The sequence below is a fragment of the Carettochelys insculpta genome, chromosome 21 (genome assembly GCF_033958435.1).
Source record: "Carettochelys insculpta isolate YL-2023 chromosome 21, ASM3395843v1, whole genome shotgun sequence".
Lineage (NCBI taxonomy): Eukaryota > Metazoa > Chordata > Testudines > Carettochelyidae > Carettochelys > Carettochelys insculpta.
In genome coordinates, this window is record NC_134157.1 from 20,540,235 (window position 1) to 20,559,336 (window position 19,102).

At 40.4% G+C, this 19,102-nt stretch overlaps 1 protein-coding gene across 1 annotated transcript in view; it reads right to left on the bottom strand.

The window, feature by feature from the left end:
- Positions 1-673: 673 nt before the first annotated feature.
- The window catches only part of C5 (complement C5), a 76,813-nt gene continuing 58,384 nt past the window's right edge, over positions 674-19,102 (bottom strand). Inside the window, exons 30-41 of the mRNA XM_075015860.1 lie at positions 16,272-16,424; positions 15,806-15,868; positions 13,742-13,823; positions 13,114-13,165; positions 12,337-12,439; positions 10,856-10,930; positions 10,645-10,750; positions 10,361-10,447; positions 7,139-7,228; positions 4,806-4,889; positions 2,404-2,542; positions 674-2,094 (exon numbers count right to left, since the gene is read on the bottom strand). Of these exons, the coding sequence (XP_074871961.1) occupies positions 1,965-2,094; positions 2,404-2,542; positions 4,806-4,889; positions 7,139-7,228; positions 10,361-10,447; positions 10,645-10,750; positions 10,856-10,930; positions 12,337-12,439; positions 13,114-13,165; positions 13,742-13,823; positions 15,806-15,868; positions 16,272-16,424 (1,164 nt within the window). The 3' untranslated portion in view covers positions 674-1,964. The remainder of the gene's footprint in view (positions 2,095-2,403; positions 2,543-4,805; positions 4,890-7,138; positions 7,229-10,360; positions 10,448-10,644; positions 10,751-10,855; positions 10,931-12,336; positions 12,440-13,113; positions 13,166-13,741; positions 13,824-15,805; positions 15,869-16,271; positions 16,425-19,102) is intronic.

The window sequence follows — 19,102 nt, forward strand, 5'->3', positions numbered from 1 at the left end:
CATTCCCAAAATGTTTTCCAAACTACAGTATATTCAGTGCACGTAAGTGTCACCTCACAACTGAAATGCAGCCAGTGACCCTTCAAGTGCACAGCTGCAGTTGGATGAGCTAAAGGTGTGCACAAACGCACAGAGGTATGCGGAACACATTGACCAAGGACAGTATGTTAACTATGTCTTCTACTAAAGGTGTAAACAGCATGTTGAATGTCCACACAGTGTTTTTCTGAAAGATTTTAAAACAGTATGTGATACAGAATTCAGTTTATATGCCTCAAAAGGATAAAGAGTAACATTATTCCTTCCTGATTTTGTATCTGAAATTCAAGAGACTGCACGATATATTTAAAATCTAATGTATACTCCACTAACACTATGGCTGTGTCTACACTAGCCCAAAACTTCGAAATGGCCATGCAAATGGCCATTTCAAAGTTTACTAATGAAGCACTGCTCATAGGAATAAGGGGACTTCAAAGTAGCCGGGGTCCTTTCGAAAAGGAGCCCCATCTGGACGAGCCACGTGGCGGCGAGCCGCGTCAATTTCAAAGTGCCGCGGCCGCCTGCATGCTAATGAGGCACTGAATACGTATTTCAGCGCTTCATTAGTAAACTTCGAAATGGCCATTTGCATGGCCATTTCAAAGTTTTGGGCTAGTGTAGACACGGCCTATATATTTCATTTGAGTATTTTCTTCGCTTCTTGTTATGTTTTGCAGTGGACTGTTAAAAAGCTGCACTGTATTTCAGTACTTGGTGAAATAATTCCTACATGTATACACGCAGATATTGTAAAAAAATATTCTATGAGCCTTCAAGCTAACAGACATGATTTACAGGAATCTTCATAAGGATTGTTTACTTGAAAAATAAAGCCCAATATCAAACACTATTACATATAATTGAAAAATGAGTGTCTCTCTCAAATAAAAAACCATTATGCCATTTAACTTTCTAGTATGTAAACACGTTTTGTTATTTTCATAACTTTCTGGTACAGGTTTTCAAAATTTTCTAGTTACTCTCTATGTGAGCTTTTGGAAGACCTTAACTATTACTAACCAACAGAGAATGTGCCACCAATTTACTGAGCTAAGCCTTTTACACTGGGAGTGACAATATTCTGTGTTCCAACTAATAGGTGCAGTACTGAACCAGGGGATGGGCAATTAAAATGGTTGCTTCCTGATTCTGGGGTGCTCAGAGAGTGAGTGCAGTCCCCAGCATACTTTGAACAGCCTTACGATATGTCTTCCATCATTCATGCACCAGAGAATCTTCCCTGGCAGAACCCCAGGCTTTGAGTGCCCCTTTACAGTTTACCTTACCATAGTGAGGCTGGAGCAGAAGTGAAGAACTTACCCTCCGTATTTAGACAGTATAGTGCTGGACCTACTGTATAACTTCAGCAGACAGAGAAGTTAGATGAAAAAAAGTTTAATTCAAAACATAAGCCACTTTTAAGTAACATACCATGAAAAGAGATTGTGTGAGCTGTATCACTATGTATTTCAGAATCAATTTCTATGACAGAATATAAATGAAGAATAATACAATCACAAAAACAGCATCTGATAAAAATATACGGAAAATAAATTAAGGGGTGTGTTTTAATTAAGATATTGCATTTCAGTGGGTCCCACTCTTTTTGGCAGAAGGCATAATTTCTCCTGTCCTTTTTTTTTAAAAATTGGATTCCCTTTAATTTCATTTGATTTCAAAAGTCTTTGCAGTATTTCTGCAATATTCCCCCAACCCACCTTACTGTCAATGCAAAAGCTTAAATTTATAAAATATTTATCTTATGAAAAACAGATGCTGTTAAATATAAGCAAATGAAGCTTTCCAAGTAAATGTAGCTATGAATTAAAAAAAGATTGGAAAGAATTACTTAACAGCTAAGAATACAATTTTTAATGAAACTCAATATGCATTTTTTACTCCACAGATTTCTCCCAAGTAAACTAACAGCCAATCATAAAGAGTTCTTCAGAAAATTCTTCCATTTCATCTACAAACTGCTTACAAGATGGGCATGTTGTGTCTGAAGGCCACCATTCAATCCAAGTCATAGAATCTAAGGGATACTGGTATCTACATGGACAAAAGAAAAAAATGCATTATCTTTTTCATTGTTTATGTATTAAACACAAGAGAAAATTCTGATAGTGAATGGATATCTTTGTGGTTATTTTTCATTATTTTAAATGTGAACACCTGAAGAAGTGTATTAGCATAAAAATAACAGGTAACACAAAATGTATTTAAAAAGCTCTTAAAACATTGATTCAATTACGTAAATTATCAGACCAATGGTATACAAGCACTTTGTCACTTTTGATGGAAATGAAGCATGTCTCACTTTGGAAAGAGCTCAGGACATTCTGATGATAATTTACTTACTTGAAACTGAAACCAACTACTATCTGAAAGGCCTCTTTTCCCATGATCAAATACTGATTTCCTGGATTCAGTTTAACATCAGTACAAGTCTTCTTTTTAACAAAGGTGATTTCACTGTTTTTTGTGGCAAAAGCCTCTCCTGAAGTTGAAGGGAATGGAGTTATTATATTGGACAATTTCACAGAAAGAATAATAATAAAAAAAAAACAACTGGCCTCAATTTTCCAGGACCATATCTATTAATTAGGCATAACATATTGATGTGTTAAACAGTAAAACCAAAAAAGGGCAAAGCCAAGTTATACATTAGCCACTAACTTTATAATAGGAAAATTCAGATAAATCAAAACATTAATTCCCAGCCCTCTGGAATCTGTCTAGAACAGGGGTCAGCAACCTTTCCAAGGTGGAATGCCAAAATTTGACTGTTTGACCTCTATCTACAGTCCGAGTGCCAGTGATACGTTTTAAAGTCACTAATAGGCCTACTTACAACAGCTTCATTCATAAATAAATTAAAATGCAGAGCTTTACTGTTTAACAGCTAAACTATGGAAACACATAATTATAGCTTAGAAGACAGAGCAGAACAGTTAAGAGGATCAAACTATGACTGAGAAGGAGATTTGCAGCTTTAATTTCTTACAAAGTAAGCTGAAATTTGTCTTTGAACCCAAGGGCTATCCATCCTTCCTGTCTGTCCCAAGGGCTTACAAAAACATCATCACTGTGGGGCCTCCTATCCCCACAATTCCTGTTCCCAGGCAGGGCCAGAAGAACACCAGATGCCTGCATCTCTGCAAAGTCAGCTGACTGGACAGCTTTGCCCTCCCCAGGACAATGCCACTGGAAGGTAGCTTCTGAATTGGGCACCCTTTGTTTGATCAACCCTAAATATTACAGCAGGGAAATTTACCAGAAACCCCCTTTCCCAAGTGTAGCTATTACTTTTGGGGGGAACCTTCCTTTCAGCTGAGTTATTTGCTCCCTTTGGAACAGTTTTGCCCAGGATGGGGTAGGGGTAAGTTCCTGTATCTGCCTGACAATAGCCACTGCTAACCTCTGAAAGCATAGCAGGGAACTGCATTCCTCAGACTGCTCTTTAGGCAGCAGAAAAATCTCTTTCCACATCTCTAGCTGCAGCAGCTGCAGCAAAAGTGAAGCAAAAATACTTTGTGCGCAAAAAATACAAAGGAGCATGCACAAAGGGCTGTATCAGTTGGGAAAACAATTAAGTATTAATTGTCTTCAAACCTGGCTAATCACTTTGTCCACACCCTTGCATTTTTCTGCATAGAGCTGGGTTTTTGCAGCAAGCTCCAGTGGAAATGCAGGAGATGCCTTAAGCAAGCTCACGGATGCATGGGGAAGGAAGGGCAGGGCTGACCGCCCTGTGAGCCAATGAAAATTGGCTTGCATGCCACTCTTGGCACTAGTGCCGGGGCTTGCTGACTCCTGGTCTTGAGACATTAAAACAGATGGCAATTTGACTTCCAAAAGCAGTCATATACAAACCCAGTGGCTATATCTGCACTACAGCAATCCTTTGAAGTCTTTCCAGCAGGTCTCTTTCAAAAGAACTTTCTAAAGAGAGCGTCCGTACACAAAAAAAGAGATCAAAAGAGTGATCTCTTCTTTCAAAAGAGAGTGTCCACACAGCCCCCACTCTTTTGAAACAACAGGCCAGGGACTGTAAAATCAGTCTCCATGAGGACTCCTTTTTCAAAAAAAAGGGACTGCGGAGAGTCTACACACATTTTCTTTTGAAAGAAGCTTTTGAAAGAAGGTGCTTTTCCTGAAACGGGAGTGGAAGAGCACTTTCAAAAGGAGCACCACACTCTTTCCATTTAATTTCAAAAGAAAGATTTTTGTGTGTAGAAGCTCCACTGGATATTTTGAAAGAGCCCCTTCTTTCAAAAAATATTTCAAAAGAACTTGCTAGCGTAGAGGCGGCAGCGTGTTTACCGAGATAATTACAGGTGCAAATGATAAAGCATGAGAAGACACACAGTTCCTTCTGTGTTTCTCTCCTAAATCTCTGCCCATTTTTCAGCACCCAAATTCTGCTTTACAAAAGCAAGTACACTTCTTTCTTTTCCTTGAACCTCTGCCTACTTGTTTACCTGCCTAGATTGTGGAATCCTTTGAATGGGCCACAGGTGCAACTATAAACAGCAGCAAAAGCAAGAGTGTTAATAATAGCTTAACTACTGTGAAACTGGTGAAAGACACTAGCCTTCAAATATCAGCCCAAAGGAGTCTTCGGATTTACAGAGTACAATTATTCTCTACTTTAAGTGGAAATATCTTAGCACTGATTTTTGTCTTCTGCTTTAGCGGTCACAGAATGGAACCTTCAGTGTAAATGTAATAATTAAAGACACTACAATTAGTACTCTCACCTCTTTTATACAGATCCAGGAGAGTTGCAGTATATTTAATAAAACTACCTTCTTCCCTGGAGGACAAGATGTTCACCTTATAGACTATAAAGAAAAAAATAGTTACTCCTGTTTCAGGCAGAATTCTTCCTTCGTTCTGCACTACATTCATATAGATCAACTACAGGTAGTCAAATGGAGAATATTCTGACTACTGGTACAATTTATTGTTGGTCAAAAAGAAACATGTATAAAACTAACCAAATCTCATGTTTCAGCATATCAGCTGATTGCCCCTGGATGAGAGCCCCAGTATGCAGCATTTCACAATGAAGTCAAGTTTTTTCCCAGCTGTCCTCTAAAGCACCTGGCACTAGCTACTGCCAGAGACAGACTTCATAAACCAGAAAGGCAATTACAATGTTCATAGATCTTTTCCAGAAACCAACATAAACACACCTATAATGTACCATAATTAATTAATTAATTAGGAGGTTTAATTCATTTTGTGTATTACAATGTACCGCAACTATTTTACAAGGACACTGCACCTTGCACTAAAGAATGACAACAGCTTCAACCACCCACACTTTTACTCTTTTAATAGCAATCAAGATTTTTATGCTGCAATTCTTCAGACTGCTCATATGTCATACTATTATACATTCATTGTCATCACTCTAAAATTTGACCTGAATGTATGTCTTGATTGCATTTTAATTCATTCAGACCTCTGCTATTCAAAACTATGTCTGAATTTTTAACCAATCATTAACAAATAAGTATTACACAACAGTGTTTTTATTTAGGCTAATAACTGGTGTAATTTAAAATTCTGTAGACATATAGACACAAAGAAACTGATGTAATAATTATCACATATTCAAATCCAATTACAAAGGATTACTGTTGGCGGAAAAAGCTAATTGTTTTTGGCAGTAATAGAGAATACAATTTAGTATTTCACTAATATTTGCACAGAACTGTACTCACTAAAAACATGTTTTAAAACAAGAATCTAGCATAGATTTCCATAAATGAGGACAGGACTTTTTAGATGGGACAACTGTCTTATAGAACCATGCTATAGATTAGCAAGCGGGTTTTATATTTTGTTAGTCTTTAAAGTGCTACATGACTGCTGTTTTGTTTTGATACTCAGTAAAAACAGAGACGAACATGGTTATCTCTCTGTCATTAGCAAGAGGGTATGTGACAGGATGGTGTGGTTAGCATATTCTCAGAAAAATATCAATTTCACATGGGTCAGAAGCCATGCCAAAATGCTGCTAGCCTAGAATTTGGTTAAGTCAAAATCTTAAACATGATTCTGATTCCAACACTGACAAGTCTTTAAAAAACAAAAATATGTTTATAAAAACTTTTTTATATTTTGGGAGTAACATTTAAAAAGCAAACAACTCAAAATTAAAGCCTACATGAGAAGAAAGTTAGGGATTATATTATCTGCTTTTAACCAACAAATTTCAGGAAACTCAATTACAGATGATGGTTTCTTCACAATTTACCTGTGTGCCTCAATATCAGAATATAATATACAACACATGAAATCATCGTTATTCAGAGATCCTTACAAAACCCAGAGAAACACAGCGTGTTGTTTGGGTGAGTATCTTTTCCCCTGGGATTATTGTAAACCTATGCTTCTATTTTTGATTACCATTTTTCTAAGGGAAAGCTTTCTCACACCCTTTCCTACCTAGTTTGGCCTGCAAATCTATGTGTTGTACAGTTTCAGTTCCAGTGTGATATTAATCTTTCATAGAAATGAAACAAATCTATCACAGCCTGTAACAAATCCTCAGCTTTACAGATGTATCTGAAATGAAAACAGGATAATTTACTTTGCAAGATTCATCTGAAAGTAACCACAGACTTTGATTTTAAAGAATACTCAGTGAAAGTTATATTTTGAGGTCCGTCTTCATCCCCAAATAGATCTACTGGAACCAGTCCTGTGAGGTATTCAGCAACCTTAATTTCTTTCGATCTGAGCAAAAATTGAGAGCCCTCATATATTCTTAGAAGAGAGGCAGCTCTTCAAAAATTGGAATAATTAATGCTATGTAATTTCCACTGAGGTTGCATTTATATAGGTTTTGTTATTTTAATTTACAGGCACTAATAGGGGTATCTTGGCCACTAGGAGTCCATGTTGTTAACAAGAGTCACCTGTCTCCAAATCTTCTTGTAGATATGCTGAAATATGATGCATCTCTCAAAACAACATATATAAAAATATAAAAGGTGCACGCTATAGCATCTCATCATCACTCAGCACACAGTTTTCCTTTGTTTTTCAAAGTAATATGTACTGATCATTCAAATCTTACCATATGCAATGTTATTTTGGCATGCAGCTTTTCTCCTCCTATCAACAGTTATTGTCAGATCTAATTTCCTTTGCATTTGGCTGCACTCCCCTGTGTTTAGAGAAGGAGATTTGACATTAAATTTAGGAAGCCACACCAGCCAAAGCTGTTTTTGAAGGTAGGGTGACCATCCATTCTATTTTTCACAGGACAGTCCCTTATTTAAGCTGTCTCACAGACGTCTCAACTTTTTTAAGAAAATGGGCTAATTGTCCCATATTTTGTGGGGAACCTGTTCCTGGCACCTGGTGTCTGAAGGGGGCAGCCCCCAGTGCCAGGGAGCTCCTCTGCTGGATGGCTGCCCCATTCCCTGGCACTCCATGGAGGCAGCTCCCCACTGCTGGTGACCTCTGCCATAGGGTAACCTGGGAAATTGTAGACCCCCATTCCACTCCCCCTCATCAGGAGACTGTGGAGCTCCCATCCCTGGTGCTTCACTGTGGGGCATCTGCCCCCATTGCTGAGAAGCCCTGACATAGAACAGCAGTCCCACATCGCTGGAGGCCAGTGTCCCATGTTTGTCATAAGGCAATGTGGTCAGCCTATCTAATATATGGAGATACACATCTCATAGAGCTGGAAGGGACCGCAGGAGGTCATCGAGTCCAGTCCCCTGCCCTCTTGGCAGGACCAAGCACCATCCCTTTTTTTTTTTAATTATTATTATTTGCCCCAGATCCCTAAAAGGCCCCCTCAAGGGCTGAACTCACAATCCTGGGTTTAGCACAATGCTCAGACCACTGAACTATCCCCACCGCCAGTTAATTTCTATTTGCTTGTGGCAATCTATAACACAGAAACAAATTTCAAATAGCAGCAATGGAAAAAATTACTCAATTCCCATTTAGTCAACAGAACTATACAGTAAGGTCTCAGAGTACGCGAGGATTCTGTTCCATGTGCCCCCACGTAAACCCGGATTTTGCGTAAGTGGGGTCCAGCTTTTGCCCCAGCAGAACACAGGTTCTGCAGCTGGGGAAGCAGCAGAAAGGTAAGTCCTGGCCTGAGGGTGGCAGCTGGGGAGGGTTAAGCCTGTCAGTGGGTTGGGCCATGGGAGGCAGATGTGGGGGGGCTAAGCCTGGGGTGGGTTAGGGCTGCGGGTGGGTGAGGGGTGGAGTTGAGCCGGAGCTGTGCACGGGTGGTAAGCTGGGCCATGGGGGGCGGGGGATTGAGCCAGAACCAGAGCCACACGCAGGTTGTGAGCTGACAGGGGGGTTGCACCAGAGCCATGTGGGGTGGTGGGCAGTGGGCAGCTTGAGTCAGAGCTGGCAGGGGGTTGCACCAGAGCTGTGTGGGGCAGTAGGCGGCTTGAACCAGAGCCACACACAGGTTGTGAGCCAGCAGGGGGGTTGCACCAGAGCCGTGCAGGGTGGGGGGGGCAGCTTGAACCAGAGCCAGGCGTGGGCAGTTTAAGCTGGGGTGGGGGGTGAGCTAGAGCCATGTGTGAGGGGTGGTAAGCCAGACCCAGGTGTGGGCATGCGGGGTGAGCTGGAGCTGTGTGTGGGTGGTGAGCCGGCAGGGGGGTTTGAACTTGGGCTGGGGAGGTTGAGCAGGAGCCTGCCTGAGGGGTGGTGAGCTAGAGCTGGAGGCGGGGGTGTGGGGTGAACAGGAGCTATGCGCGGGTGGTGAGTGGAGCTGGGGGGCGGTTGAGCTGGGGCCGGGCAGAGCTGAGGTAGGGCTGAGACAGGGCGGGGGGAGCGAGTTAAGCACAACTGGAAATCGCGGTACAGGGTTTACTATAGGAATTGGGATCAGATGCATAAAAGCAGGGTTGCACACTCTGGGTTCACGTACTCTGAGACCTTACTGTAGTCAATGAGAGCCATTCAGCTAAATTCCACACATCTTTTCTAAAGTGTAGAATGTAATGAAGCTTTAATTTATTGCAAAGGCAACATTTGCTGTTCTGTAGTAGAATATATACCTTCTTTCACAGCTATATAATGCTCTCAATGACAAGGATCCCCAAAGCATTAATCTGTATTCTCCAGCTACAGTAAAACTCTCTCATATCCGGCAGCCCCAGGACCAGGAGGTTCCCAGATATTCAAATAGTCTAGATAATAGAGAGCTATACTTAGCAATGCGTAACACTAAAACAAAAACAAGCTTAGATATTAAGAAACAAAAATGGATGCAGAGTACACTCATCCCTGCTTAAACAAGTATTTGCTTAAACAAGAGACACATATACTTACCTTAGTTCACTACATGAGTGAACTATCCCGCTAATACGAGCCTAACCCCCACCCTGCAGCTCCAACCTGCCGTAGTCTGACCCCCTCCCACAGCCCCATGGCACCAACTTGCAGCAGCCTGATCCCCTGCAGCCCTAACCTGCGGCAGCCTGACCCCCGCTGGCCCCAGGGCCCCAAGCCGTAGCAGCCTGACCCCCCACCAGCCCTGCAGCCCTAACCCACGGCAGCCTGAAACCACCACCTGCCCCTACCGCTGGCCCTGAGGCCCCATCCCACAGCAGCCTGAGCCCCCTGCTGGCCCCACAGACTGACTGCACAGCAGCCTGCACCACCTGCCGGCTGGCTCCGCAATCCCAACCCGCAGCAGCCTGACCACCCCCACCCCCACCGGCCCTGCAGCCCCAACCCATGGCAGCCTGACCCCGCTTTGCTAGCCTGCACACCCAACCTACAGCAGCCTTAACCCCACCACCCACCCCACAGACCCAACTCACCACCAAGTTTTAACCCGCCCTCCAACTCATGGGCCCAAACTGCCTTCAGCCTTTAACCTCTGCCCCTCCCACACGAAACCCAAGGTCCACTTACCTTTCAAAAGCAGCGCCGCATGCTGCCACTCTTTCACTGAGTTAGGAGCACTAGGAACCAATCAGAGACTTTTATGTGTATTTTAATGGGAATTTAGTGTCCCTATTATGAGTTTTCACCTACAAGCAGAAAGTTGGGAACCAATTGTGCTTGTATAGCGAGGGATGAGTGTACTTTATTTACCAACAACAGTAGCTTTATACACTATAAACTTATACTGTATTAGCTGTATTTATGTGTACAATATTTACTTTCACTACCCTGCACTTATGGAAAACATAATTAAAATTTACTTTTGGTTAAAGTGCTGGTTATTTGAGAGCTCCAGATGATGGAATTCCAGATATGAAAAAGTTTACTGTAACTGCAACATGATGGCACTTTTAACAAAGTTTACCTTCCATGCATTTGCATTCATCTCCTTCACACAATCTCAGAAGTCTGTCATTTCCATAGATGTTATAAAACATGCTGCATTGTTTATCTACAGAATTGAACAAGAAAAAAAAGCATGACAGTATCAGCCACACCTCTTCAGCCAGAAAGATTGTAATGGCCACATAAGCTTTAAAAAGCATAGATTAAAAATTAGGGGAAAAGCAGAAAATGTTAGTTTCTTAATGGGCTACAGAGAATCTTCTGAGAGCAAAAGGTGTGACATGGAAGAACTGGAACATGTACCTGGTGCATGGTATTCATACACAGTGAATGTGGCAGGGCTCCGCATACCAACACGATAAAGCTCCCCTATTCGGAATGCAACACACAGGAATTTATCAGCTGGCACCTGTTTGAATTAGTGAGACACCAAAAGGAAGCAAGATATTACCAAGGAAATAAAATAATGCTTCTGATTATGAATAATCACTGGAAATAAAAAGTGATGATCTACCGAGTCTATCTGTATAACAATATGTCCATCTTTTATTTCATAATTTGTTATCAGTTGATCAACTCCACTTGCAAGCTACAAAAAAAAAAAAAGAGAAAGCTTTTAGTTAGATAATGTAAAATAGTTTACATGGTCTTGCATAAAAGTTTTGTGCTTAATGGGTTTAGCCTGGTTTTGAGTAGAATATTTTCTACAAGTGGATCTTCAGTTATATTATTGTTACCATGCAATCCTAGTCATGAACATTCTTTACTTTAAGAGAACTATTTTTTCATCCTCCTGAGATAAAAATAATAAAAACAATGATCATTAGAGGTGTACCAAAGCAAACTATGGACACCAGTATTCTTGAACTTTATTAAGTCTGAATCCAGATCCAAACTTAGTACTTGTCTCCCATTTCTCTGGGCCTGTAAGCCGTGTCTACACGTGCACGCTACTTCGAAGTAGCGGCACTAACTTCGAAATAGCGCCTGTCACGGCTACACGTGTTGGGCGCTATTTCGATGTTAACATCAACGTTAGGCAGCGAGACGTCGAAGCCGCTAACCCCATGAGGGGATGGGAATAGCGCCCTACTTCGAAGTTGAACGTCGAAGTAGGGCACGTGTAGACGATCCGCGTCCTGCAACATCGAAATAGCGGGGTCCGCCATGGTGGCCATCAGCTGAGGGGTTGAGAGACACTCTCTCCAGCCCCTGCGGGGCTCTATGGTCACTGTGTGCAGCAGCCCTTAGCCCAGGGCTTCTGGCTGCTGCTGCTACAGCTGGGGATCCATGCTGCATGCACAGCGTCTGCAACCAGTTGTCAGCTCTGTGGATCTTGTGTTGTTTAGTGCAACTGTGTCTGGGAGGGGCCCTTTAAGGGAGCGGCTTGCTGTTGAGTCCGCCCTGTGACCCTGTCTGCAGCTGTGCCTGGCACCCTTATTTCGATGTGTGCTACTTTGGTGTGTAGACGTTTCCTCACAGCGCCTATTTTGATGTGGTGCTGCACAATGTCGATGTTGAACGTCGACATTGCCAGCCCTGGAGGACGTGTAGATGTTATTCATCGAAATAGCCTATTTTGATGTCGCCACATCGAAATAAGCTACTTCGATGTAGGCTTCACGTGTAGACGTAGCTGTAGTGTCCAACCTGTTCTGAAGCAGCAGCCACTACAGTGGCTAGTGAACTAGCCATATTATTCTGAAAATATATGTATTGTTCAAGCTCACTAGCTAAACTCATCTCGCCAAACAGGTAGCTATCATTTTGGACACTATGGCTCTAGGCACTGAAGGCCATTGACTTAACGGGATAAAGCTCACAAAGGGCATAATCCAGATGCTAAATTCAGGTACACAATTCCAACTAGTGTGAGAAAAATGTTTTACAATGTGATAGAGACAATGCTTAAAAACTGTGCTATTACCCTAAAACATATAAAGTAGCAGGACAATAAATACTGTAGGATAATGGTAAATGTTCTTTAATATTTACAGTGGATAAATCTTCTGTATTTGCCTCCAATCCGCTAACCAAAGTTATATCCATCACAGCATGTGAAGACTCTGACTGTGGTTCTCTCACACGAGGTTTGTACCTAAAATGGACAAAAAAAATTAAATATAAGTAGAACCAAAATTTAGAACTTTCAGCATGGGTCTCAGAAAAGCCTACGGGCAAATTCTACTCACACTTATGCCACTGTAAATCCATAACAACATCACTGATTTCAGCTGACTTACTTCAGAATTAGACCAATAAAAATCAATAGAAATTACATATTATTATTTATACTACAATAGTGCCAGAGCCTCAATTAAAGGAGTCCTTAGGCCAGAGAGCTTACAATCTTTGATCTGGATCTTGCACATTTGTACACACATGCACATAAAAAGAGGGAAATAATGGTCTCAGAAACAGTAACATAAGGTAGCAACTATTAGCAAGTGGATGATGAATGTTTTAAACTTTTCCCTTCTAATTTTGTTTTTTCAAATGTGAAGGAAATTAACTGTAAGTGTGTATGCTAAAGTAAGTTACGGCTACAATTTTGAACATGCAGAAAATGTACAAGTGAAGTAACCTCTTCACAGTAACCTTGGCACTGCTCCAATGGCTTAAGTGTCAAGTGGTGATTTCACCTGGTGTGGGGAATCCAGACTGGTACAGAGCTAGGAGCACAGGCAATTTAGAATTTAACTTAAAAGATACCTAGACATATAAAAGTACCAAAATGGTCAGCTTTGTTACTGAAAAATAAATTGTACTTACTTTGCACAGGCCTCTAAACGTTCTGGTTGGTCATCATCTATTCTTCTTTCACCTTTTGCATGTTAAATAGAAAAAGTAATTTATAAAACAAACAAACAAACAAACAAACAAACAAACAAACAGTCCTGTGGCACCTTACAGACTAACATATTTATTGGGTCATGAGCTTTTATGGGTAAAGCCCACTTCATCAGATGAAAAAATATATAGCTCTTCAGAAGCAGCTGTACAGTGCACAGGATACTTATGTGAATTGGTTCCCATTAATATTTTCTTATTCAAGGGATAAATACTTTTCAGAGTTTTTTCAGACGTATTTTAATGGGAATGCACATTTTATTCATGAGCAAACAACATGATTTTTCTTTTATACATTAACCAAAATTTTAGTTTTTATAATCTGAACCAGAAAAGCAGAACTCCCCTTCCAGATCCCACATATGCATGGTAACATCTGTGCACTATTAAATTAACAGCTGTGAATCACATAAAATTGATTTGGCTGAAGGTAAAGTTATCTGCCCAGGATAATACCGACCATTTTGTTAATCAAGATGCATTTCCTATAAAGTCTTGATTAATCTGAAAAATGAAAACAAGCATTTAAAAGTCACCACTAACTCTTTACCTTTATCTGTCAATACGTTAACCTTCAATTCAAAGTTACATGTCTCCTCAGAAGTACTGATTTTATGATATACAGTCCTCACCTATAAATATACAAATAATATAGACAATTAACAGAACATGCACAGCAAACAATTCTCAAAACTGATCAACAGATGTTCACATTTGCAGATGATCAGACAAAAGCAGACAGTCATATGCAGAATTAGACATCAATGTCTGAGGGCTTATTTGAACCTTGGATATTGGGTATTTCAGGGTCATAATACTGACCCCAGTAGGTAAGCTTTTCCTGTTACAGCACACAGAGAAGCCCCTATGAAATCAAACAATTGTACTGGGACCAAAGGAGACTTTTTGATGCTCAGCTGAAGACTAAATGTATAGAACAAGTGGTTTGTTTACTGTGGGACGTCATTGTATGACCAGCACTTGAGCAGCCAATCATTAAGGTAAAAAGAAGACAATTGTCGTAAAGTTCCCTTCAGTGAACTGCTACCACCTGCCATGATCTTGGAGAACACTCTTAGAGACAGGTGGTGGACAAAAGGATGCACTCTCTGCTAGTGGTGATTCTAGTCAACTGTAAACTGAAGTACCCTCTTGTGAATGGAGTGCATTTTGATGTGAAAATACACATCCTAAAGGTCCAGGACTGCATCCCAATCTCTAGAAGCCAGTGATGGAATTATAGCGAGAGTCACTCTCATGAATTTCACAAGGTATTAGGAGTCTGAGATCTAACACTGGTCTCCATCCCCCATTCTTTCTGGGTACCAGCCAATACTTAATAGAATCCCTTCCCCCTTGTGGTGGGCTGGAACTGTTTCTATGCCCCTTGTGTATAGGGGACAGATAACCTCCTGTCTCAGCAAATGATCTTTAGACAAGAGGATGAAGAAGAGAAGAGAAGGGTTGGCATGGAGGAATGGACATAAAATGGATAGAGTAACCTGATGTTACAGCTTCCAAAATCCATTTGTCCAATGTAGTTTACTCCCATGCAGGTCAAATATGTGAAAATCAATCTCTGAAGACCAAAAGGTGGGCAGCCAGAAATTTATGATCAAAGGCACATCGGGCACATTCATCCTGAAGTGGTGCACTCATAGGAACACTACTTGAAGAAATATATATCAATATAGCAGTATATCACACATGTAAGGTACTATATAAATGTATAGTAATGACTCCTCTTTGAAAATTGCAGAGGAAAAGAGACAGAGATGACAGAATAACTGATAAGAATATTAGCCCAGTCTGTGCATATTAGATTAGGTTGTGATCCAGTGTTTATGCTATAAAAGAATAACAAATATTGACTATGTTATTGAAAAGCCTTTGTGAATCAGGTATGGTTCTTTTCTGAAAGGCAGTAATCAGTGATTTATTTGTGAAAATCCTGGAGGTACAGAAGCCAAAGGATAAATAACAATGTCATAGCAGAATTATAATATATTTATAAAGAATACAAAGCACAGAAAAATAGAGAAAGAAAAGGCACATTCTCTATTACAAATGTACGGCGGCAAAGCTTTTCATCAATTGTCATTTACTTGGGGTTCTCCATTTTTGGGTGCCCAACCCAAGAATCCTGGAAGTCGATGTCTCAAACTGAACACACCAAATTAATGAGTGGCAATAAAAATTTTGGTGCAAAATATTTAGAAGTATGGAACACATAAATCAGGGGATGAGGGAAAAACTTCCATCCCTTCTCTCATACAAATAAATAACCTCAGGCAATTTAATTATTTTATTAATCACCTCATATAATTTAATTATTTTGCTGCTGTCAAAATTTTCCAAATTAGACCATATGGTTTAGGAGACACATGACTTAAGACAAATGAGCTGAGCTGGCATAAAAACAAGTGCAACTAATGATTTCAAATGCAGTTGCACCTTTTTCATACATAATCTAAAGGCATCCCAAATTACTTCTGCCTCTTTTGTCCAGGAAAGAGGTAACAGAAGTGGATGCTGACAGGAAACTTTTCATGGCCCATATTGACAAAACCAAAAAACCCCTTAGTTTCTTTAAAATGTTTCCTTAAGCACTCACATTTACTGTTGCTAAGCCAGTGCTACTCCCGGTGCTTACATATATGTCATCATTCAAAGGTACCTAAAGATGTAAACATAATTATGATTTGACATTAAATGGAACTATTTGCAAAGTCATAGTTAAGATACTCCAATTACTGTCAAATAGGCCAGATGGATCAGATGATATTTTTTACATTTCTGTTTACTAGCGAAAGGCTAATCCCACTTTATACACATGTAACTTCACACACATGAATTCAGTGGGACCACATATGTATATAAGTGTTTCCAGGATGTGGTCCTGAATCAGTGCATCAAATAAATCTTAGCTGATGAAGTCAACAATTAATCAAATGGTATATTTCGTGGACATGCTATCTTTCTTTAAAATATATCTAAACTTTATTTGTTTCTAAAAGGAATTTTTGTAACTTATTGATGAGATTTGTTTTCACTTTTCTAAGGTAAAACTATTCACTTACTTCCAAAGGCCTGCCTAAGTAATTTTCTTCTGTCAGCTTATAGTGCTTAAGGTCTCCATAATTTTTGTAAGCCACTTTGACATCCATGTTCAGCAAAAGATGCTTAGTGAGAAGGGAATATTCTGTCAAAGCTTCAAGAGCATTAATTGTGTCCTGTCAAAAATCAGAAAGAATTACTACTGAAATACAAAGCTGTAACAAAACTGATTATTAAACATTTTACTCTGGCACTTATTTAGTAAGACAAACAGTGGTAAAGATAACCAGATAAGCAATTTAATATTGCTTTATATACTCCTAATAAAATGATAGGATTGTTAACACTACATTGTGGGCATGTTTATGTAATTTATTGTTTGATTAAAAGTTTGTAAATAAACACCGCTGCTGGAAACAGACATTCGAAAAGTAAGCAAGCTAGTAAACAGGGTTGGTCAGACGAATGTCAATGTGCTGATCACAAAAAACCACTACAAATGAAATCTGATACCAGAATGATTAACTGATAAAAGATGCTGGCTCAGACATCGCCCAGATAAACAAGGCCCACAATACCAATCGAGCAATCAGGGTTGGATCAATAAGTTGGTTACTGAAAGAAAACTACATCTAACACATATACTATCAATTGGAAGGTGGACTGCCCATATGCTGTGGGTGACTGGAAAGTTAGAGCTGCTTCAAAAGCAGAGATGGAGAGATACTGATGCGATATACTTGGACTGGCAGAGATGCATTGGACGGCATCAGGAGAGATATACAGTTGCGAAGTTGTTTGGTCAGGGAATGAAACGACGCATGAGGCGGCAGGAGTTGGATTCCTTCTTAGCAAAAGAGCTAGAGGAGCATTGTTAAAATACAATTGGGTGAGTGTGAGAATGATGGCAGCAAAATTCGAAGCAAAACTCTTCAACATCTCAGTCATCAGGTGTATGCACTCACGTCAGACAGTATGGAGGTAGATATCAAGCTATTCTATAAAGATTTGAAAAGACGCTGGAGGAGATACTGAAGACAGATGTGTTGATCATCAGAGGAGATTGGAACGTGAAGGTCGGAACAGAAAATGAAGGTCGGGAGAGTCTCATGTGAAGGTTTGGTTATAGAGAAAGAAATGAACAAGGTGGGAAACTACTAACGTTTGCTACAGAGCACAAGATGTTGATCTGCAACATGAGATTCCAATGAAAGGACTGCAGGAAGTGGACATGGCAATCGAACGATCGGAAGTCCAAGAACATAATAGGTATGATCCTGATAAAAAGAAGATGGGTAACATCCATACAGCAGAGCCAAACTTTCCAAGTGGTGGATATGGATTTGGACTCAGTCTAGTGATTGTGAACATCAAGATGAATCTCAAGAGAAAGTATAAGACACAGTTCAACAAATGAAGACTCGTGGTGAGGCTAGACAAGGAAGAAATATGGAATGCGTACAAAGCAGCACTCAAAGAGAAGATCAGGAACGTGGCCACAGAAAAAGACCTACATAAGAGAGTTGAAAGGATAGCCACAGCAATAGAATAGGCAATTGAGCAGACAGTTCTGGAAAAAGAGAAGATCAATAAGAAGTGCATTACGCAGGAGAGACCAATGTTGGTCCAAGACAAGAGAGCACTGAAGATCAGAAGGGATGTTTCTAAGCGGGTGGAACAGCAATATAGTGTGAAATGCAACAAGGTAAGGAAAGCAGCCAGAATGGATAAGGGAAAATGTTTTAAGGAGCAGTGGTGAAAATACAGAGAGGTATTACAGTGAGTGTAAGACCAGGGAGGTATATAAGATGATCAAGAATATTAATAGGAAGTGGGAGCCAAAGCAGATGGTGATCAAAGATGAGAATAACGAGGTGCTCATGAGTAAGGAGAAGGTTGTGCAGCGAGGAGTGAAATACTGCACCAACCACAGTTGTACCCAAGTGTCTCGGAGAAACTGTCAGAAGAACTCAAAGAGATATCACCACTGAGCATCGAAAGCGAGACTGATATTTTGCAGGAGAAAGTAGAAAGAGCAATTAAATGACAAAAGAACAAGAGACTTGGAAATGAGAAGATCACGGGAGAGATGATCAAATACCGTGGAGAAAGTATGATTCAGGAAATATACAGACTATGTAATATAGGCTACATCTACACTAGGGGAAAGCTTCAAAATGGCCATGCTAATGGCCAAATCGGAGAATACTAATGAGGTGCTGAAATGAATATTCCGTGCCTCATTAGCATGCTGTAGGCTGGGGCACTATGAAAGTGATACGAATAAGGGGATTTTGATGTTTGCAGTGCCCTTTCGAAACAGACCTCCACGTAGATGAGCCGCGCGTGAGTGAAAGGCGGCACTTTTGAAGTGCCACAGCTGGCAGCATGCTAATGAGGTGCTGAATATTCATTTCAGCGCCTCATTAGTATTCTCTGATTTGGCCATTAGCATGGCCATTTCGAAGTTTTTCCCTAGTGTAGATGTAGCCATAGTGTGGAAAGACGGGAAGGCACCTAAGGAATGGACAAGATCCATTTTAGGGACAATACACAAGAAAGGAAGCACGCTGGACTGCAAGAACTACAGAATGATTGTCCTAATGAGTCATCTAGGCAAGGTGCTGATGATGATATTGAAAGAGACAGTGAGATTTCAGATAGAAGAACATCTAGCAGATGAGCAAATGGGATTCAGCAAAGATAGAAGTACCACACAGCAGACATTGGCACTACAATTGATAGAGGAGAAAGCTCGATGAAAGAATAAGAACTTCTACAATTGCTTCACTGATTTTCAGAAGGCATTTGACAGTATATATCAGAAAGTGACTTGGGTGGTGTTGGAGTCATA